Raw genomic sequence first — 23,047 nt, forward strand, 5'->3', positions numbered from 1 at the left:
TACCTGGAAATCCACTCAGTGGTTTTATTTGCCTAGGAAGTGTTATATTCTTTATTTTTAGATTTCTAGCGACAAATGATGATTTTTTTCAAATCATCACCTCAGTCTCGATGTTCAATGTCAAATCTCCTGATATGACAATATATATCTAATATAGTCAAAATTCAGCCCGGCCATAGCAGAAGTGGCTCAAAATAAAACTGGCTTGGGAATGAAATGGCCTCTCCAGCCATCTAGTTGGTACAGTGAGTGCTAATTCAAGGACTGACCGCTGAGCCAAGCGAGTGCAGAATATTTGGCTGTGGGAGCGCAAAACTGAGGGAAAGTGGCATTGTGTTGGAGGAAGCAGTGTAATGACCCATTGTTTTTTCTTGTTCAACTGACCTAACTTTCCTTCATAAATCTCTGAAATGCTTTGCCTGAAACTGACTCTGTGTCTGATTTACCAGGGGGATGAACTCAGGAATGGACAGATAAAAGGGACAACTCTCACTGGTGAGTATGGTTTTCAAAAGACAATTCATTAGATCTTGGTTTACTTTATTTCCATATGTTTATCTTACTCATTAATGTTAATGTCATATTTTTTGTAGTTTAATTGTCAGTTATCTACACCAGGTATAAACCTGGAATGGGACCATGCATTTGTGTGTATCTGTCTGTCTGTCCACAGCTAATCTTGGATATAACTGGACCCATCAACGTAATATTTTTTGTGCACATATATGACTGTATGGTTAAGGACATATGGGGATTCCAGTGATTCAAAAGGTTTAACTGTTCTACTTCATACTGTCATTGACTGCTCCTCCTCACTCCTCTTAACCGCCTGGTAGGGTCCGTAAGTCGTCAATATTACGTTATTATGAATCCTGCTTGCTTTTTTTTTTTTTTTAAAGACCTGCCCTGCGTAGTATTCTAACACTAGGATTAGCAAGGCACTGGAATCCTGTCTGTTCAGATCCTATCCCTTGACCAGTGGGCTCTCCTGAGGTCAATGCTGAACCTTAAACAATCAAGCTGCTACAGTGGGAATGGGTATCATAATTACCATCAACAACTGCTACAGTTGTGAGCAATAAACAAGCCTTGTCTAGTATGTTGCTGGTTACATTTTGGCCTCCATTGGGGCTCAAAAACTGACATCCATTGAAGTTTGGTTCTATCCCCTATTTGTTATGATCCGCTAAAGTTAGACATGATACAAGATTAATGAATCCCACTTTTTGTTATCTTCGCCACAATCTTGAGTGTAAGAGAGCTAAGAGAGACGTGAGTGAGATGTGTAGAATAAAAGTTGACCTTCTTGACCCCTTGTCTCCAGCTAATGTTAGTTCCGAGCTGCCATTGTTTTGCAGCAGACATATTTGTGAGTGATCGTAGTGGTTTTAACAACAGCAACAGCTGAGTTGAGAGTGTGTCTTGCAGTGTGTTTTTTTTTAGATCCAAATTAAAATTGTTGCCTGCTTATTACCCACACATAGAAGAACACTCTGAATTACGGGTTACATATTTTTATGGATCTACAGCTACCATTGTTTTATTGCAATCTAGAAAAATAATCCAAATGCATGAAGAGGATGAATGAATGGAAAGAATTGGAATTTTAAAGATTTAGCCCACTGTTAGATTTTAGTTGCATCATGGTGATAATCCTGTACAGTGCATTGCTCTGTAATATTACAGCTCTCCTAATTCAGTTTCTTTGTTTTTCCATGCAGAATATCGTGCTCCAACCCCGCCAAAGCATTCTGGCTTCCACCGCTACCAGTTCATGTTGTTTAAGCAGCATCCAGACACACCAGTGTCACTCAGCGAGCAGGAGAAGTTAACCCGCGGTAATGACTCCCGCTCACCAGCCCCTTCAGTTCACAGCACTGTTGCCCACTGCAGTATCATCTATCATATACCAACACTGATCAACACAACTGCCAACAGTTTGTTGTTGAATCAGCAATAGAAAGATTGCACCAAGGCATTAAAACTCAAGGCCCAAATATTTCATCTCAAATTAACCACATTAAAGGTTTTTGTGGTTATGGGTTTTATGTTTTTTGGAACCTATATAGGTGACTGCAGGTATTTCTGTAAGCATTAGCAAGTAGATTATTCTATTTCCTGACATACAGTAGGAAATTGTGTCATTTTACAACATGAGATTGATTTAGCCTCATTTGTTTGAGTGGGCTTAATCCTTTCTAGGGTGAAATGTTTCCATCTTACATTTGAAAAAATGTTTCTGAGACTGATGCTGCTATTATTAGTGATTTGATTTGTTATATAATGTCCCAAGACACTCGAGTCAGACACCGTCTAACCACCTTTCAGCCCAGGTTTTGGTCTGTGGTAGTATTTTCTTGAGACACGCGTCATTGCGCATAATTCACAAACAGTTATGAGCATTTAATCGAAGCATTTGGAGTTGCTTTAGAAAGATAATTTGCTCCATGTGCTTGAACTTAACAATTGAAATGTTAATGAGGTTAGTGAGTCTGCTGCAGTTTTAAAGCCTGCGGGCTCAAGACAAATATTCTTGGCTCCCACGCACACCTGCACGAGTCTGCCTGACCACGTCTTGTTAGCCTCTGCTAAAACCTTAAATCCATCAACCATGTCACTGCACATGAGCAGGGTGCATTACCAGATTATTTTCTGGGTTTGTCTCTCAAAAGACAACAGTGTTTGACTTGCAGAAATCAGAGTTATTGTTTTGTTTTCTGACTTTTCCTCCCCCTGAAGAAAAGTCTCTTGGAGGTGGGCAACTACACTTGGATGTATAGTGCGATACCTCACAGGAGGCGTGCCCGTCTGTCGGTTCTACTCGGGTCACAGCCGGTGATTTGAGGGGAGATCAGGGCGGTTTGAGACTTCAAGCGCTGCGGCCGTGAATAAGTGGAGCTGCCAGTCTCTGCTGTTTGAAGTTTTGACAGCTATGTCAGCAAACAATCCAGGCACATTAGGCTGAGGTCTGTTTGATGTTAGAAAAAGAAATGTCAAAAGAGATGTACTTTGGAGTATTTTACGTACCCAAACTCACATTTGGGGAGGTATTGTTAGGGTATTCACTGTGTCAAAACTAGTTAAGCTGAAGAAGTAGTAGCATGAATAATAGCCTGCTATTTAGAATATTTTAATTTTTTTGTTGTTGTGCAAAACAAACTGGAGCATATTCATTTTCTGCTACCAGTTCCTGTACAGTAGTTGCCCCCACATTGTGAAGCGATTGAACTGAGTGGATCCACCCATCCTCAATTTACTGGATGAGTTTAACTCCTGCTGCTGCACTTCCTCTCTCCTGCAAACTGTTCTCTCCATTCAAGGGAAATGAAATTAAGAAATTCACTGTTGGATAATCAAATGTCTCATTTGATGGGTCAGTTCTGGAGAGGATAACTGCCCTTGTGAAGAGGGTAATAATGGAAATAGACGCGCTGGAGTTTTGGAAGAATTAAACCCTTGTGATGCTTTATGAATAGAAAACTCTTAAATCTGACGGCTATTATTGGGTTTGTTGAATTCAGTGGTGTACCTGCTGTATTATTGTTGGCCTCCACTCGGCCATGAACGTGGTATTCCCGCACACACGAGAGGAACGGAGGGAATCCCATGTCTCCCCACCTCCTCCGTTAAGTATGTTCACTTATTAGCGTCTGTCCTCCCTCCATGTGGTATGACACAGAGAGCATTTTTCATAGCCCATGACATTAATTGATGTGATTTGCGAAGGGAGAGCATTTAGTCGTGGGTGGGAGACTCCTAATGATCGTTTTCCACTTCCAGTAGCGCAGTCATTGACTCAATTTTATCGCAAATTTGTTGTCTTTTTTCTTTTCATCTCTGACCATCACTTAAGTAGTAAAGGGGCTGAACAATGAGAGGTGGAGCAGGGCTGTTGTGTGGAACCGTGGGAGTCTGCTGTGCCTCCTGTGATAAGGTTATGAATGTGGGTCAGTGAACTGATGGAGACAGCTGGGTTGTTACACAAGGAACTACAGGGGGGCTGCGCTCTTGGCACCGGGCACAGGGGCGTGATCGTAGGGAATCCCCTTCGCTCTGGCTCAGGAAGGCTGTCCCTGACTGGAGGCTGCCCCTGTGCCAGGGTGGGGGGCAGGCGTGGGCACACAGGCCCTCATGATACTTGTCAGCCACTTGGCAAGTCCTCAATATGTCCTGCTACTGTTTAGTGCCGCCGAGTCAGTTTGTCAAGGGAAACAGTGTTAGCGTTTCCCGGCTAGGGAAGCTGAGGCCTTGAGAGAGGCCATGTAGTGTTTTTTCAGCCTACACAGTAGTTTGCACATACACTATTCACACTTCCAGCCCCCCTGTCTTTTGATTCGGACCTCAATCATACATTTATCAGAAAAATAACTGTGATGAGCACAAGGAAGCCAGCCTCATATTCAGACCCCAACTGCAGATTGATCAGAAACAAAAACTGTGATGATCACAAGAAGAAGAACATCAGAATTATTGGCTGAACATTAAAAATGGACCATTTATTGTCATATTTTCCCTCTCCATTGTTTTGTAGTAAATTAAAAGGCAGAGGATGTACTTGGTGATCATGTTGTGTGAATGAATGGATCACAGTGGAGTTAGCTGCTGGATGGTGCACGTTGCTCATCTTGCCTCCTAGAGCCCCTACTGCCAGCTCAGCACACTCCACAGTAATTGAAGCCATTTGCAATGTTGCAGTGTGGTAATGGGCAGATCCATGTCTACCACCCACCCACAGCCTCTACCATTAATCAGAGCTGCATGGAGTCAAGAGAGCCAGGATTTGGTTGCTACAGCAGGCCTGAGTTTCAGCCAGGAGTCGACTGCCTTAAAGGAACACTTTGACGTTTTGAATTTTGGCTGGATGTGTTTCTTTTTCTTTTTTTTAAAGAGATGCTTGTTGGGTTCGAGGTAAAAGTTTCTAGATTTTTACTCAACTCCCCTCATTCAAAAATTGCTTCATAATATTATTCACTTCTCTAAAGAATGGTCAAAGTAAAGTCAGAAAGATTAATCAAATAATAATTTGGTTGATCCACAGGAAGAAAATAATAATTCACCTAAATTAATGAACTAAAATGGCAAACAATCTGTAGTTATGGTTGCAGTTTTGCTGCTCTTCTTTGTCATATGTGATGGTAACAGAATCTATTTTTGTTTTGGACTGTTGGACCGATTAAAACATAGAATATGATGATGTTACCACAGACTGTAGGATTGTAGGATTGTGATGGGAACGGTATCTATTTTCTCACAATTTATAGACCAAATGATGAATCAATAATGAAACCATAAGCTTTAGCAAGAGCTGAAACGATTAGTTGATCAATCAATTAGGTGATCAACTAATTAGCTACAACTACAAACGGTTTAGAAACCTAAATAAAAAGAGTGGAGAAGTATCAAATACAAATGCTACCAGTGCTCACTGAATGGTTTGGAGAGGATGAAAATGACATCAATAAAATGCTACGACCTTTACAGTCATCAGAGCTTAACCCAGTTGAACTATGGAAGACCTTGGACCAACATGTGAGACAATGCTCGCCACCACCATCTGCTATATGTCCTTTGTTATGTCTGGCTATGTTTCTATGTGCAGCACTCATGTCTCTCTTGTAAAAAACGATCTTGATCTCAATGAGATTACCTGATTCATAAATTGGCACGGACCATTGAAGCTGGTCTGGAGGCTTGTGGTGGCGTGACTTCATACTAAAGCCCCTTTCACACACACAGCCTACCCCTGAATTTTTCAGAAACATTTCCTGTATGGAGTCATGTGTGAATGAGAGCACAGATTGATATTCAGAAAAATCTGCCTTGTGAATTTCCCGAATCAAAATAGTTACATTTAAGAGAAAATGACGGTCCAGCTGTGCTCACACTTGATAGGCAGCTGTCTGGAACTGTTATAGATGCTGTTGTGTATGACAAAATAAAAGGAAATTTATTTTAGGGTGGCATAATGGGGCAGAAGGTCCCAATCTTAATATGAAAAGTCTCCATCTATTCCAGCCTCGCCATGGCATGTGTGAAAAGGTACAAGATGGAATTATTCCTGAATGTCGTACATGTGTGATTAGTGAAATGCATCCCAGTAATTTACCGGGAAAGATGTGTGAAAGAGGCTTAAAACACTTCAGGTTGATTTTCACTTTAATTCGTCACCCATTTTGGTAATTGATTTATTGTTTGGGTCATTTATTTATCTATTTACTTCATTTCCTCATGTGTTTCCTGCGATGTGACAAGAGTACATACTAAGTATAAAGTCCCTGGTAAGGTGACAGCATTTTGTGTAGACTGCTTATATTGACTCTGAGCTTAGACCACCAGTCCTCGACCCGGGATGTGTCATCAACAGAGGGCGTTGCACAATGCACAGCAGAAGTAAACAGTAGTAGCAAGACAGTGGATCGCATTGTTGCAAGCTTTTGTACTATTATTACATATACGTATCTGTTTGGCATGGATCAGCTATTAATATTACGTGCAGGACTCCATCCTTTCTTTCCAATGTATAGAATACAACACCCACTGCAGTTTGCTTTTCAGGTCAAGAAAAACCTGCTATGTTTGGTTTTAGATGTGAAGCAACTTTTCGTGTTCTGAACTAATTTGTTTTTTTTTTTATCAAAATGCTCTAAATGATTCAAAATCAGGTGCATGAACCGGAACAGAACCAGTTTTATGACGATATGGAAAAGGGCTATGAGCGAGACACGTCTGTGCTCCAGAGGCACCGAGACACTGTTCTGTGTTTGACCCCTGACATCCATAAAGAATTTCCTCCTCCTAATATTAGTGTATAGCATTATTATGACTCTGAATGTTATATGGTGAAGCTCAGTAAAGCTCTTACCCTGATCTGGCTCCTCTTACTCTACTGCGATGAACAGGATCACTTGGTTTTGAGTATTTTCGAGACACTATAAGAGGTTTAACAGGGACACCGCCCACACCACTAAATGTAGCAGTTCTGTGTCATCTCACAGCAGTCCTGATCTTCCTGCCATACCCAGACGGAGAAGCAAGGTGGAAACAAAAGGGGAGGCAGGAAGACTTTAACATCGCCCTCAGGTCCCACACTATCTGTCCTTTCCATGAGCAGGCAGATGGGAGAGGCAGAAACACGTCTCTGCACCACACACAGACACCAGCCTATTTTAAGGTCACTTGTAAGTCTAGGCATTTGCAGGGTACCAGGCAGCGTGATAGCACCAGATATTGTGAATTTGCCTCACTTTGGATTGCGCCCAATGATTGCACAGCTTTAGACAGGATTATGTGTGTAAAGCCTTACAAGCAGTGCCTGGTTTTGACTCTCCGTCTGATCGTTAGTCTACAATAAAATGATCTTCAGTGTGACATTCTCCGTTAGAGGAAATGTTGCCTTAAACTATTAAAAGGCAGGTTGTCCCTATGAAAAGGGAAACAGAAAGTTTAACAATTAATGCGTAACTGTCACAAGAGTCAAATCTGTCACATGGCTTGTGGACTATATCCCTATATTCAGGGTAAAGTTTGTTGCCTCACCCGTCAGCTTTCTTTAAAGTGCTGCTTCTAAGGGGTGAGGAACCTTGTTCTGGACATGCAGGGGAGTTTGGGGATCTGCAGAGGCGGTGCATTATCTCCCACTGAAACACAGGCCAGAGGGGCCACTGGGGCCATGCCCTATCATACAGGCAGGTCACTTGACTCCACTGCCCTCACTTGATTATTGGAGCCCTTTCTGCAGGCAATCCTCATTCACAGAGGGCACCTGGCAAAATTCAGGTACTCATCTACTCATCTCCCAGTTTTTATTCATCATCCTCGCCAGCTGAGCTCAGACCCCGACCTCACCTCATGGCAAACCCGGACACACAGCGCCGTGGTGTCAGTCTTATAAGCTAAACATGTAGAGAGGATGAAGACAGGTGCAAAAATAGTTGGATAATAATTTTGGTAATGCTGTCGTTTCATACTTAATACTTAAGTAAATGCTCAAAGATTTGATAGGAGTTAAATACAATAAAATATTCTGAAAATAGCGATAAAAATCACAGCCTTGAAAAAGACATTTTGTCTGAAATGTAAATCAGATTTGTTTCTGCATTGATGGGAGGTGAGTGCACTTGATGTGCATGGCGGTGGCGGTAAAGTGTATTTCTTCTCCCAGATCTCCTCCGCAGTGCCGCAGGATAGAGAATGTGGCTCCCTGATGGCAAAAGCAGCCACAGCGAAGGCCTGTAAAGCAGCTGCAGCGAGAGGTGAAAAGCTGTAACGTTTCTATCCAGGCAGAGTCAAACTCAAGCCCTAACTGTGAGACCATTCTCTCTACAGATTTGGAGCATTTCAATAGTTGGCTTTCTTTTCAAAAGATTAACTTTCCTACGCTATTCTTTAGCAGCTGTTAATGTAATTCCTCCACATACGGAAATACCAGAATGTCAGCGATTCCCTGGATTGCCGAGCACAGCGCTGTCGTATGTACAAACATGTGAAGATGCAGACAGACAGACAGACAGACAGACAGACATACAGACACTCTCTCTAGAATCTGTTGCAGTTTGCAAGTTTTAAGCACGCAGGGTTTTTTTTGCCTTGGAATCATAATTGTGAATTTGTCTTTTTTTTTTTTTTTTTTGGTAAAGGGAGGGGAAGCTGCAGGGAATCAGCGGTTGTCAAAATCTAAGAAGTGATATTGTCATACCAGCCGGATGGCCGTCTGGTGTTTGTTTAAAAGGGGAGGGAAGAAAAAAAAACAGTCCAGGCGATTGAATCATATCTTCTTGCCAATACGTCCTTGCGTTCCCACCTCCATCATTACAGCAACATGTTTTATTTTCAGCAGTGCTGTTCTCAGTGACTCACGTCCCAGAGCCATGTGCTGCTCAGTTAGGCCTCAGATCCCTTAAACATGGACCAAGCGGTCATGAAAAACACTCTTGTAATGCACCAGAGATTGCACTCAGACTGTACTCAATTCATGTAGGATAAAAACATGTAGACTAATAAATGTCAGGTTTAGCTGCTTGTTTTTGTAATCTATCTGCAAAACAGTGTTGTATCAGACTGAAAACATTCCTTGTTTTTAAGTACATTTTCTCTCCAAATATCTGTAAATACTCCAGCTGATTAATATGGGATGTTTGATACTGATACCAATAGTGTTTTAAGAGGGGGAAAAAATAATCTATTTCTGATATGCTAGCTAATATAGTGTAGTTATAAAAAAAATAGACTTTTTCTATGTAGATTGTGCACCAATATGACTAAGTTACAATTTTTTAACAATTGACTTTATTACATATTATTTACAATATTATGCACTGCATAAACCGATTCTAAAAATAAAAACTGAGAAAATATAAAATAAATATAATAAAATAAATCATTAAATTAACACCAGTACCATATGTTAACTATCAGCCAATTGCTGCTTATTTTAATGCATTATATATTATATTCTGTAAAAAAAAAATTAATGACATTTTAATATTGCCACATATAAAAAAAACAACAACGTATAAGCTGATAATGATAGATGCAGATATGCCTGTTACTATCAGCTGACCGACATATCTGTCGGGCTCTGGTGAATGCTCACACATTTTTTTGTTGTAACTGTTATTATGTTCCCACAGGTAAATGGGATCTTCAGGCCTTCATCAAAAAGTCTGAGCTGGGGAATCGTGTTGCATCTCTGCAGTTTCTCACCCAAAACTACCAAGACTGAAGGATACTCAGGTGCCTGAAGGAAGAATCTATACGTACAATAATATAGCTTGAGATTTTCCTTACTTTACCTAAATTAAACAGACATTAAATCATTTCTTCAAAGCCTGCTATAGGTCAGCCCTCTTTGCCTCTATCTTATCGTTGAGTTAGAAAGAGATTTCCTCTTTGTGTTACGCCAGCTGCTTGGTTTTGATGTTGCTCTATATCTCTGTCACGTGGTCTAGAGGGAAGGATTTGGGAGATAGATTTTGACCTCACTGGGGATTTCTTATTAGTTTCCGAACACTGTCGACAAGAGAAGGAAGACGGTCTGATATCACAACTCAGTGTGGAAAGAGTTTATTCTAATTCAGTCGCGGAAACACGTCAGGGCCAAAAAAAGGAAGTGGGAGGTGAAACCGAGACCGCAACACAGCCGGATGCCGCAGTGGAACTTAAACCAAAATACTCTACAGAGTGACAGGACAGGGGGGAGGGGCTGCAGGGCCTGTGGTGTGTCTGGTGAAGGGAACTTGCTGTTTGTGTAATTGTTTATCATATTTCCATTGACCACTCTCACCCCAGTTGGAAACATTGAGGTGTTCTCAGGTCCTTGATTGATTCTTTTTTTCAAAGTAAAAGCTGCTCTAACACATGTTGAAGTGTCCTTGACTGTATGTTTGGGACGATGAACCCGTTTTGAACTTTGGACAGTTGCATAAGAGGCCCACCTGGCAGGTCTGTAGAGGATTGTACAGATAAACTTTTCAACCCTTTCACGAGAAGATACTTTTCAGACTTCACGGGTCTTTGTAGAGGGTGGGTCAGAGTACCCCCCATGAGGAATATCGGTTTCTAACCAGCAACTCTCCTCTGGGAGGGGTTTGTATCAATACCCCAGATATCTGGAAAAGGCTGGATTTACATGAGGGACTTTGATGTTCTGATGATCAATCTTTAGTTGGTGGTTTCATTGACCCTAATTTGGTGTCTCATCAGTGGGCTAGGCAGGAGTAGGTAATTGAGGTTTTTGTTCCTTTGGTGGTTAAGCCATCCTTGGTAAACCCCTATGTGCCCTCCCGATGAACTCTGGGAGATCATTGATCAAATTGTCCTGCATCTGCTTTGTTTGCTTCCCCGACTTAGCAGTCAAAGCAGCCACGTCCACAAACAAAACAACCAAAACAATGCACATAAGCACACAGTTAGTCAGTCAGTCCATTGCTTTTGAACAAATGTTAAGTATCCGTCAGTTGGAATATCGCTCTTGACCTTGATTTACCCATCTTATTTGACTTATGAAATCACATTTTTAACAATTGGCAAGTGGAGTATAATTCCACACTCATTGTGAGACATGCCAAGTGGGAGAGCATTCTTCCAAAAACCACCTACTTGAATCCATCAGTACACCAATGAAATGCCAAGATTTGTACTTCCAAATACACTGTGCATTTTTTTTTCCTCCTTTATATCTCGGAGATATCCTGCCAAAACAGCTGGGTTTTGCCACTCCGCTTCCTTGAATGTGTTTATTTTTACTCTTAATGTCAGGAGAGTTGAAATATTCTGATTAAGAAAAACTGACAGCTGTAGTTCAACGGTGCACAATATATTGCCTTCTCTGAAAAGAATAAAAAAAACTTCTCACCTCCCCTGATGATAAGGGAAAGGCATTTAATATTTTCTTAATTTATTCAAAGTTACATTAATTAAAAGGAATTTGTATAATCAATTCAATTGCCTAACCGGCACTAAGTCATCTAATATGCATGATGACTTGAGTCTCGATTCTTCTTTTCTCGCTGCTGCTGAACAAGTGCGCAAGATTTATTACACTGGAGACTTCCTGCAGTTCATCACTTGTTGTGAGCACTGGTGAAATGGATTTGAGCGTGACATCTGTTCAATGCATGTCAACAGTGAGGACTGCTGACCACTTTGCACATGTATTTTCTGTACGTTTGACCCTACTGGCCTGGTATTGTTCTGCAAATCTGACTGTGAAGATTCAGTGCACTTTTGTCCACCTCTGAAGTAAATGTATATGTATATCCGGATTTTTAGGCTCCATGAAACCCTTGTCTCCTCCAACATCACTCAACAACAAGGAACGCAGAGTTTTAAACTGCACCTTTTGACCTCTAAACATTTTTGCAAAGTTATCTGGTTGGCCTTGTGTCTTAAATGCAGGTTTTTATCTCTCCTTTTCACTGTGGAAAAATAAAACTCTGCACCAGACAGACAGCAGTGGGTAGAAGTTTAATGGTGTTCATTTTGAACTACTGCAAACACTGGACTTATTAGGAAACTGAATAGCTTTTACAGATAATGTGATGATTAAAATGCAACAAAACCATTCCGCACATTTTAATTATCTGCTCCTCAGAAATGTGTAACCATTACACCTTTTATAGTCAAGCATGTTAAAAGCATGTTACTTTTACTTTAACATCATTTAAAGCAAAGATTCTTCACAATTTGACTTCAAAATTTGATGCTAGTCATCCGAAATAAAAGGCTGTTAGTACATGCAAAGGTCATAGTTTAAATAAAGGTAATATTTACTTAAACGTTAATCCCATCAATATTACAGTTTATACAATTATTGTAACAGGTGCACCATTTACTCTAAAAAGCATTGTAATCTAAGGGATGTACAGTTACTGTTGGTAGAATCCTCAACATTTTATCCTTCCAGATCTCTAACTAACAGCAAGGAACAACAGTTCTAAGTCCTCCCCATGAAGCCTGGAAAAACAAAACTAATTTGACTATATATCCACTATGCAAGGGCAGTTTTCCACTGTGCTTTGAAATTAGCCTGTGCTTCCATGGAATCCCCGTATGCAAAGGAGCCCGGACGCTGCAGTCAATGAGATCTAACGCCACAAGCCTTCGACACACTGCAAACACTGCAGGCCTGCCCCACGTGACCCAGCTCACAGTCGAGGAAATAAGCCTGCAACAGGTAGGTGTTCCAGCTTTGCTGGCCAACTTTCCAACCACAGAGCCACACAAACGCTTCCCCCAAGGAGACACAATATAGTACAGTAAGTCCTCAACCTGACCTGAGGGAATTCTCTCATTAATTTGCATCCTTAAATACCACAACATTTTCCATGGATCTCCCGCTACATTGATCAACCTGTGCAACTTCTTGCTCTGGACAAAATAACAGGAACAACAGACTCTATTGTGTGATATGATGCAATGCTATGCTATGATACTACGCTTTATGGGCTTATAATATTCTGTATGTGTAAACTGTGTCATTTATGAGGCCAAAGGTCAGGGCATTGTTTTGCAATACATTATACCATCAGGTTTTGCTGTTCTGTAGTACAAACCAGGTATATCTAATACATTCATGTGTTTGTTTAGTTATGCAGTGATATGCAATTAAGGAATGAATTCATGTGTAAACACATTCACTCGGCAGAGATGGTTTGTTGTTATGGTTGATTTGTTGAAGTCATTTTACAAGGTATTTAACCATTTAACTTGTAATGTTCACTTTCTTCTGAAACAGTTTGCTTTATAGAAATCAAAACCTTTATCACAATGTGAGATGTTTGTAGTTTTATATGAATGTATATTACAGAGAGATATATAATAAGGCTGTAGCCATAGAGTCAACATTAGGAGAGGGACTTAATTTGCTGGAGGGGTCTGGTTGTTGCAAGGCAATTTCCACTCATAAAACTATAATTTTTCATGAAAATTTAAAAAATTAACTACAATCGACAATGATTTTGACTATTTAACAGTCCCATTAAAGTCTAGTTTTCCAGTTAATACATTTAAAAGTAAAGGAAACAGAGAGACAGTGCAATGTTTGACATTGATTGTATCTATCCACAGCATTAAAGGCAAAGGGGTACGGCAACACCACTTGGACAAATCGTATGCAGAACTGCAGTACAACATAATACCAGAAGCAATAGTAATAATAATGGCAGTTTGGTAAGTTGATTTCTGATTATGATTACATGTGATAATGATTATTTCAGACTGCTGTGTTGGTTGCCTATTGTAACAGAGATTTTTTTCAAATGTATTTATATTGTTATCATATTTGAGGGGACATTTCCGGATGTGTCTCCCCCACAGAATATATTACATTTACAGCCATGATATGTAACATTAACATTAACAGCCTCTCAACATGTGTAAAACTGATTTTTGATCACATTTGACAGTCATTGTATACCAAGCTTATCAAAGAGACAGTAAATATGGATATACAATCACTAAATCCATAATTAAAGATGGTCTGATATGCACATTTCAACTATTAGTTTTAGTTCTGTGAAAAGCTCAAACAGAAGACAAATGACGATTTTCACTTTTGCCTTTTGACCTGTACACAAAGTGACACAGACAACAAGTTTATGGAGTGAGTCAGTATGAGGCACATGATTAAGTCAACACAGAAAATCTAAGTTTGGTGGGACACATGAGTGGTGACTTTGAAATGAAGTGCATCAGAATCATTGTTGTCTATTTGTTGATTTAAGGCAGAAGACAGTGAACACCCTGAGAGGACTCTGCCCGCTGGTATGACTGCTGCTCATTAACACACACACACAGACATATACACATGGAGGACTTGCCTGTGGTAATGACACACACAAGATCACTGGCTGCTCTGTTTGTGTAAGCCCCCTAAACACAGAGCATGATTCAGACTAATTCTCCCACACACTCTGTTTACACTTCTGGTTCATTGAGGTACTATTAATTTCTCAGGTCTGAATATCCAGGCACTGACATTTCATTCAATATTTCCTGTGAATTTTGCAAAAGGCCTGTGCATTTTATTTTGCCACAGTAGAAAACAGATCATAGGTTCATAGCCAGGCAGAACTAAGGACATCCTCACTAAACTATTAACTAGGATGCAGAAGCTAAAATGGAAGGTAAAATGAAAGCAGTGGATAACCCCAAAGGCTTCCAGTTATTCTTAGCTTTTTGTGTCACAACCCAAATCATAAAGGGGATATTTTTGTAACATAATAAAGCAACCACTATGTGTACTTTTTTCACAAGGTGGCAAATTGGTGAAAAGCGAGCCATGACGCTTTGTCCACTGTCATCTCTTTGAACGTCTGTGGCTTCCGATCACTTTTCCACTTCTGCTTCACCCGGAACTCGCATGTCCAAATACAGACACAAAGGGGCGGGGCCGGACACTGCCTTATTTGGAGTTTCCACTAAAGCGGTCACTTGGGCTCCAAGTCAAAGCAAGCCTGTGGATTTACAGTGCGCTTGCAATATTTACAAGCGATTAACTCCGTCAATTACTGTCTTTGTAAGGCTTTTGAACCAGTGTTCTGCAATACACGACGGCACAAAGTGTGTGCACGTTTACCAAGAGAGAGAGGAGCAAAATGAGAGCACTTACAATATCCAGTTCTGTTGGAGCTTTTTTGGCCAAAAAGTAGTTTTAAATAACTCAACAAAGAAACGTAATTCCAATGTTTGATAAATATTGGTATGAAAATAGAGTTTGCAGGCCTAACTTGTGGCATAAAGTATTCTGTTTTACGAGCACCTATAGTCACAACACACTCTGTTTCTCTCTCTCTCTCTCTCATACACACAGCTGCGTAAAAAGCTCCCAGTGTGCCTGATAGTCCACAATGGACATCATAATAATGCCTGACAATAATAAAGATAACGCGCCGTGATGTTTTCCACAAGGACAGGAAAAGAGGAGAACCACCGGGCCGAAGAAGGACGCAGCTGGAGGTACCATGTAGATTTTGTAAACTTTGTAGCTATCTATCTATCGGAGCCTTTTGCCTCCACTGAAGTTTCCACCGACTGACGCGCGGAGAGCCTGGGCGCTGGGTGCTCTGTCCATATATGGTCATCTACGTCACGAAATTGTTCCATCCCCCTATTTAATACAGGCAGACTGGAGTCCCCTATCCAGCTCCAATAGAGCAAGTAGAGCTGCTCTTGTGCAACCAACACCACCACCTCCTCCATTGATTCACAGACTTCAAATTCCCCCACAAGCAGCCCATCAGCTTCCACAGTGATCAGATTAATAACAACAGTAGCCTGTGATCACACAGGAGGAGATAGCCGGCGCTGCTCGAACTCCGCGGGATACTTGGATAGCTACAGCAACAGGATCCATCCCTGCTCCTCTCCTCTTTTTTGACACGCCTGATCCACACCTGTGTTTTCCACTTTTGAGAACACCCGCTGATTTTTTTGTGTGTGTAACTACTTGGATACCTGCGCGCTGTCCTTTTATAAATGTCGGACTGAATATAACTGCTATGACAGGGAAACTAGCGGAGAAGCTCCCTCTGACGATGAGCAGTTTAATAAACACGATCCCTGACAGTCTCTACCCCGAAGAGGACATCCCGACGTCTATGAATATTTTCACCAGTACGGAATCTATTAACCACTATTCACAAATGAACACAGGTAAGATTTTCATTTACTTTTTTTTCGTGTGTGTGTTTTGATTAAAGTGCTTCAAACTGCAATGTGCGCGGACGGCAACAGTTGTCTTGGGGCTCGGAGCACCTGTTTGCGCTCTGGCTGTTGCGCACAAAGGCACACTCCCGTACTGATGACTTTTTTTCGGGGTCAGGTGTAACACCGGTCATAAGGGATTAGATACACCTTTATAAAATAAAAAGCACTGACTTTCAGGTCGTCCATGTGTTCTTTTGTTGTTTTATTTTCTCCCGTGTCCGTAGCCGAAATGTCAGAACGTATCGTAAAAAAAGCAAACTGTACTCATACCAAAACTTTTTTTTAAAACAATCAGCTGATATGTTATAATTTATCAAATCTGCCATAATTATAGTGATTTTAATTCCCCAAAGCTGAGGAGTGTTTGTGGAAATGTCTCGGGAACGGCTGTGGGAGAAGAAGGCAGTTTTACGCAAAGTCCACTAAAAACGCAATAGGCTCCTGATTGAAACTGAAATCTGAAGGTTATGAGAAAATGTGTCTAATTAGTGCGGTCAGACTGCAAATGCCACTGGTTTATTAATCTAACATGCACCCGCAAAGATGGGTCAACTACTTTGGACAATGACTTTCATTCACAACTCTATTAACGTGTCACAGATTGGATTTTAGTAGGCGTGTGTGGCTGCTTTCCCCCTATATGAAACATGTTTAGACGTCAGGCCCCATGAACCATCATATAGTCACTAAACTGCGAGGCCGAGATATTGATTGATTTATTGTTTAGTCCGGATTAAGGTATATTTCTGATAATTCAAACACCTACGTGAAGATGACTTGTTATACGGCTCAGTGCTGGCATTAAATGAACCACTAATTGTCCGAGCTCACCTTCTGAGGTGATGGGTCAGTGTTGCACGAAATACACTAAATCTTTAAAGATCTTCTGTTATACAGTGACCGCAATTTACATTTCTCTCGTCGAACTTTGTCCAAGAATCATTTTTTATTCTCAATTGTTTTTGCTCACAAATAAAAAAACACCTCAGTTTGAATTTACGCCTAAATATGACCCCCGTATTCACAAATAATAACCAAGTGGGTTTTCAATTATCCTTGTAAATAATAGACGTCATTTTTTTAAACAAATGAATAAAATAAAAGCGCCAAAATTCGACATGTGCTATTTTTCTCTAAACACGGCAACAAAATGTATTTTATGTGAGCTCAAACAGGAAATATTTAAACAAATAGAAAGAGGATGATAGAGAAAAAAAGAAGATCTTGCAGTACAGGTGTGTGTGTTGCTGTTTAAATCATCATCTTGATGAAATTCCCATTATAAACTTTAAACATTATACATTTGTAATTTTTGCATGTGTGCCATTTTTGAGTAAATAACATTTTAAAAGTGCCATGCTGTAATTTTACAGGTGGAGCAGGTGTGTTCTTTGCTCTTCAACACTGACCTGTAAGAAAAGAGTGATGACTTTATTTTATGCCCCTCATTCTGTTTAATTATCCCACACTCCAAATCACCTCCAAAAGACTAAAGATTTAGAGTAAAATGCTTTAATATCAACTCAGGCTTGCTTTCTAAATGTCATATCTCCCCCAAAAAATTATGCCACAAGTGGCATTGTTCCTATGTACCTCATGTGTCACAGTTCTATTGTTCAATATACGTAATTTAGCTTTTGTTTGTTTCATTATGATTTGCCTTTAGCCAAATTCCAGCAGGCTGTAATTACTGGGAGTGAATATTTAAGCACTCCTGTGTATGATTTCCTGCAAATGAAAAGAGACATCTATTTTAACTTCTGTTTAAGAAAGAATTCTCTTCAAATGTCTCACATTAAGCCCTCGGAGCACGATCAGCACATAAATGTATCCCCATTAAGCACATCTGCATGTGAGGTTTTTTATGGCATCTTTGGAATAAGTTAAATGTGTGTGTGTGTGTGTGTGTGTGTGTGTGTGTGTGTGTGTGTGTGTGTGAGTGAGTGAGTGAGTGTTCGTATTCGGTGTGTACAATTCTGTACAATAAAATATTAAGGAAATTTGTGAAAATGTTATTAAGCTCACTAATGCAGAGATTGGATTGGAAACACTTAAATTTTTTACCCCCATTTTGTGCAGATGTTCTTTGTTGCAAATGTGTTTTGAATCCTTGAGCATGATAGATGTGGCGTCTGCCTTATAATCCTCCCTGCTGTAAAGAAATCAGATCTTGCCATTCAGTTTGGCTGTCCTCCTGAGGGACACAATGACTGGATCAAAGGGGGTGTTTAGGTCTTGATTTATGAGAGCTTGTGGGATCTGAGAGAGAGAGAGACACCACTGTCTCACATGCAGTAGTCACTCACTTAACTTACAGGTCTGACAGCGCTCACATTTCTTCATGAACTGTAGTGGACTTCTTTTATTTTTGATCTCCTGCTGGCACACTTTTGCAGAGATATGCAGAAAAGCTGAATTTTGGACAAATCGAGGAGTGACACACAAGTTCCTATAGCTTGACAAAGTGAATTTTCTGCACTTTTTTTCCCCCACAACTTGTGCCACATTGTCACTTTTACATGCTTTTCTTCCCAACTGATTGCATTTCATTTTCGTGTTTGTGCAGCCATGTGGATGATTTGTTCATGATATCTGTTTTTCTTATTTGCTTTTATCTAGATAATATCATGGATCTGGGCATGGGAAGCGAGAAAGCAGCCGCAGAGATTCAGTATGGATCCAGCTTCCAGTCCAACCGCAGTGGGCAGACCGTCACTTATCTGGGGAAGTTTGCCTTCGACACTCCTCCGTCAGGTGGCATTGGTGGCTCCGGCTGGTGCTCTGATAACAATATTATCAGTCTTGTCAGCGCGGGGATCCTGGGCGTCTCTCCATCACCCGGCACGGTAACGACGCAGACATCGTCCTCCGCAGCCAGCATGGGCGGACAGACGTCAGATATGGAGCAGGTATATGGTCCGCCACTGCCTGCCTATTCCACCTGCAGTGACCTGTACCAGGACCAGGTCTCCTTCCACCACAGTCCTGCCACCAGCACAGCTCTAGCCTACCCCGGCAATGACTATCACTCCACATCCAAAGCCTCCATGGATGGCAGCCTTTTCTCCATGATCCCTGACTACAACCTTTTCCACCATCAAGGGGAGGTCGGCGTGATGGAGCACAAGCCCTTCCAGACCATGGACCCCATCCGAGTCAACCCTCCACCCATCACACCCCTGGAGACCATCAGGGCGTTCAAAGACAAGCAGCAGATTCACCCAGGTTTTATCGGCGGGCAGCAGCACCCTCCTCAGCACCACCCGCCGCCACAGACTCTCACCCTCAAACCCATCCGACCACGGAAGTACCCCAACCGTCCCAGCAAAACCCCCGTCCACGAACGGCCGCACGCCTGTCCGGCGGAGAACTGTGACAGACGCTTCTCACGCTCAGACGAGCTCACACGTCACCTTCGCATCCACACGGGTCACAAACCCTTCCAGTGCCGAATATGCATGCGCTCCTTCAGCCGGAGCGACCACCTGACCACACACATCCGCACACACACAGGCGAGAAACCCTTCTCCTGTGAGTTCTGTGGACGCAAGTTTGCCAGAAGTGACGAGCGAAAGAGACACGCAAAGGTTCACCTGAAACAGAAGGACAAGAAGCCTGCTGACAAGAGCAGTGGGGCAGCTGGGAGCCACAGCTCGCCACCCAGCTCCTGTGGGGGGCCGACAGTGGGAACGTCATGACCGTCACTACGTGCACTTGGACTGGACCCTCAACATTCCCCATAAAGAGACTTATGAAGAAGGGATCACGTCCACTATGAGATAAATAGGTGACTCTTTTATTCTCTTTTACATCCCCTGCTCTTTTCAGTTCCTTCTATTTTGAGATGGATGCCTTTAGTTTAAGTAAGAGGGGAAAGGCTGCTACGCCCTTCTCTTTCAAGTAACTCAGAGCCTCAGCTACTGTAACACAGTGCCAACACAAAGAAGGGTACCTTGGCACATTCTGTCCACAAGGCCACTGTGTATCTATAGGTTTTGTGATGGAGACACGTTTGTAAATTTTACTGAGAATTTCTAAATTGGAAGGAAGCCAGAATCCATCATATAAGGGTCAAAAAACAGACAAAATTACAATGGAGCTTAGTTAAAGGGTGAGTTGTCTGGGATGTATGCATTAATTTTATTAGGCTGTTTAAAAGTGCAATTGGTTATATTTGTGTACTGTCATGGATTCCTTATTAGTGGCACTTGACTGTCTTTTTGTTGTTTTTGTTGAGGTGTCGTGTTTTTTTTAATTATTATTTTCTATTTGAATGTTGTTTTCTCAAAAGAATGTGCCAAATGTATTGTGGTGATACAGCCAACCTTGTTCTAATTATTGTGCCTGACATTTGCCAAACATAGCAGCGATATCAGCTTAGCACACATGTTGAGTTAAAGGAAAGATCAGATTCAAACACTCTGTCTCAGATTTAGATTTACCTGCACAATTTGGTTTAGTCTAGATAAAGACTGAATGGGTTCCACAAAGCAAACCGATGTCTTGTCCTGTTACCTGTACTTCTAAAAAACAAACATGCCTACAGCAATCATTGCCTTTGCCAATACTTATTTATTTGTAGTCACTGAGAGACACTGTGTATTTTTGTTGCCTTTTTTAAAGTGGTGGCTTTATGTGATGTTACCAGATATAATTTCTGTTGCTTTTTTTGAAAAGCTCACCAATACTGTTCATTTTGTTAAGTTTTCTTGAGTTCTGCAATTATATGCAATATATCCGTGACATATGCCACCATCCCGTAAATTAAAGAGCACAGTTACACAGACTGAACGACTTAAATAAATGACACTGGGTTGCAAACCAGCAGTATATAAAAGCAAAGATGAATAAAGGATACACAGTGTAAAAAGACTATACTACTTGGTTTAAATCACCAAACATGAGCAGCATATGCGAAGAGAAAAATTAAAATGTCCAAATCCATGTTTACATTTTTTCTAATACAGAGAGACTGAGACTGAGTTGTAAACTAAGGACTTGTTGTTTTTGTACAGTATACAAACATGTATGCAGGTAGCTACAGTAGAAGTTTCACTTTTGTACTCAAATGTCAAATGCACCATAACTCAGTATTAAATTGTGCATATATGTGCATGCCATCATGCACACTATGTAAATACAAATGTCTGCATAAACAAGAACTTTCAATTGACTGAATGCTTGTGCGGAATGTGTCTTAAAGCTTTTAGTAATGTAGTTATAATACAGAATATTTTGTTGTCATAGGCCATTGCAAAAATCTTTTGGAGCACTATAATGGTGCCACATATGGTGTATTATCTTCCATAAAAAGAAAAAAAAGAATAATAGCGTTTGCACCATTTTGTACGTTTTAAAGTGGTAACTGGTTTAAAGAAGCACTAATGTGTTCTCTGAATAAACAGCAAGATTTTTTTACTTTTTGCTTATCTCCATTATAGTCGCAATCAGTTATTTCAATTAACACATCTTCCCCCATTGCATAGAAAACACTGGTTGTTCTGGGATAGACAGGAGACTAAATGACTGATAACAAAATACATTGGAGGGCAATATATTTCACATTCATTATTGATCTTTGTCCTGATAGAAGGAAATAGCTCTTATATCATTCATTTGGTGTAGGCTCACCTCTTCCATTAGCCTCTATGGGACCTTTAAAGTTTATTATAACAATTCTGTCAAATGCACAATAATGACCATGTTTGATAAAACTTACTGATGCCAGCATAATCTTTATCCCTATAAATATGTTTATTTTAACCAATCTCTATAAAGCAGGAAGGTTTGCATTTAGGCCCTGTGAGATGAAATTTGAAGAGTAATAATATTGTCCATGCTAAGAGAGTTTCAGATTTTCTTCCTTAAGCTTATCTCTCCAATACCAGATGAACTTCTCTCCGTCCACTTTGACCGATAATATTTTTTGGTTGCTCTCTGACTATTAGGGGTGTATGTAGAATTTATATAAACATTATAAACTGGGAAAAAAGCATACTATACCAGTCAGTAGACACAGCAGTCAGACTTAAAGAGAATATCGACTGACAAATGCAAAGGCCAAAAGAAAGGTTCAGAAAAGCAGTGCCACAGAGAACACAGTGCATACAGAAATGAGCTAACAACGCCATGCTTTCTCTTTCCTGTAACAACCAGTTTTCACTGCTGAGCTTCCTGGCAAGTGTCCACTTATTTTCCAATTAATTTGGCCTCAGAGAGTCTTTTCTCAACTCATCTACATGGTTAAATGAACAGACCTCCTTGCACTTTTTCCAGATAGTTTAAAGTGCACACATCCTTTAACATCTAACTTTAAATCAGTAGTTTTGCATCATGAGAAATAGTTTTACTGCATGGATGGTCATTGACAAACTGAACTTTTCCCAATAAAATGCAACTTAAAACAATACTTAACTCTCACACATTACGTTGCACAACATTCCTTATGTCTGATCCCAGATATTACGGTTGATAATAACTAAGATTTGAAAATTAGATGGTTAAATCTTGCAATGAACAATAGCCTCTAATGTAAACATCATGTGGCAGAGAGCCTCGTGGAGTCAGTGAAAAAGAATATAGTATATGAGGTGATAGGAAATACAAAATGTTTGTCCAGAGTAATTTGATGTTAGACACTGTTCATTATAGACTCTGAATCATTTTTAATTTATTTGACCAAAAATGATGCTCTCGTGTGTTCTTGATTTGACACTTTGCTGGTGAGAATGGCTGTTTTTAATTATAACATATAAAATGTGGCCTCCTCTGAGAGAAAACTGTGTTTATGTTTGCTTTGTGTTGAGGAACGATGCAGAGTGAGGCGGAGACTACACCAAAC

General features: G+C 40.6%; 1 protein-coding gene and 1 long non-coding RNA gene across 4 annotated transcripts; both read left to right on the forward strand.

Moving 5' to 3' along the window:
- Positions 1–446: 446 nt before the first annotated feature.
- Positions 447–9,825, forward strand: LOC131974504 (uncharacterized). Its single transcript, XR_009394665.1, has 3 exons — positions 447–495; positions 1,722–1,838; positions 9,630–9,825. It is a non-coding gene; the product is annotated as an uncharacterized LOC131974504 (long non-coding RNA).
- Positions 9,826–13,582: 3,757 nt separating this feature from the next.
- On the forward strand, positions 13,583–21,924 carry egr3 (early growth response 3). 3 transcript variants are annotated; one of them, XM_059337659.1, is made up of 3 exons: positions 13,583–13,668; positions 14,223–14,262; positions 18,826–21,924. In XM_059337659.1, the coding sequence occupies exon 3, from the start codon at positions 18,834–18,836 to the stop codon at positions 19,902–19,904; it is 1,071 nt and encodes a 356-aa protein (XP_059193642.1). In that variant the 5' UTR covers positions 13,583–13,668; positions 14,223–14,262; positions 18,826–18,833; the 3' UTR covers positions 19,905–21,924. The 3 variants fall into 3 exon arrangements, with proteins under 3 accessions (XP_059193642.1, XP_059193639.1, XP_059193640.1); XM_059337656.1 differs by lacking the exons at positions 13,583–13,668; positions 14,223–14,262 and adding an exon at positions 15,713–16,152; XM_059337657.1 differs by lacking the exons at positions 13,583–13,668; positions 14,223–14,262 and adding an exon at positions 18,159–18,670.
- The last annotated feature ends 1,123 nt before the right edge of the window (positions 21,925–23,047 follow it).

The sequence above is a fragment of the Centropristis striata genome, chromosome 7 (genome assembly GCF_030273125.1).
Source record: "Centropristis striata isolate RG_2023a ecotype Rhode Island chromosome 7, C.striata_1.0, whole genome shotgun sequence".
In the NCBI taxonomy this organism is placed as follows: Eukaryota; Metazoa; Chordata; class Actinopteri; order Perciformes; family Serranidae; genus Centropristis; species Centropristis striata.

Coding starts and splice junctions, on each gene's coding strand:
- egr3 (XM_059337656.1), top strand. CDS start 15,999: ATGACAGGGAAACTAGCGGAGAAGCTCCCTCTGACGATGAGCAGTTTA. Junction 16,153..18,825: donor CTATTCACAAATGAACACAG/GTAAGATTTTCA, acceptor GCTTTTATCTAG/ATAATATCATGGATCTGGGC.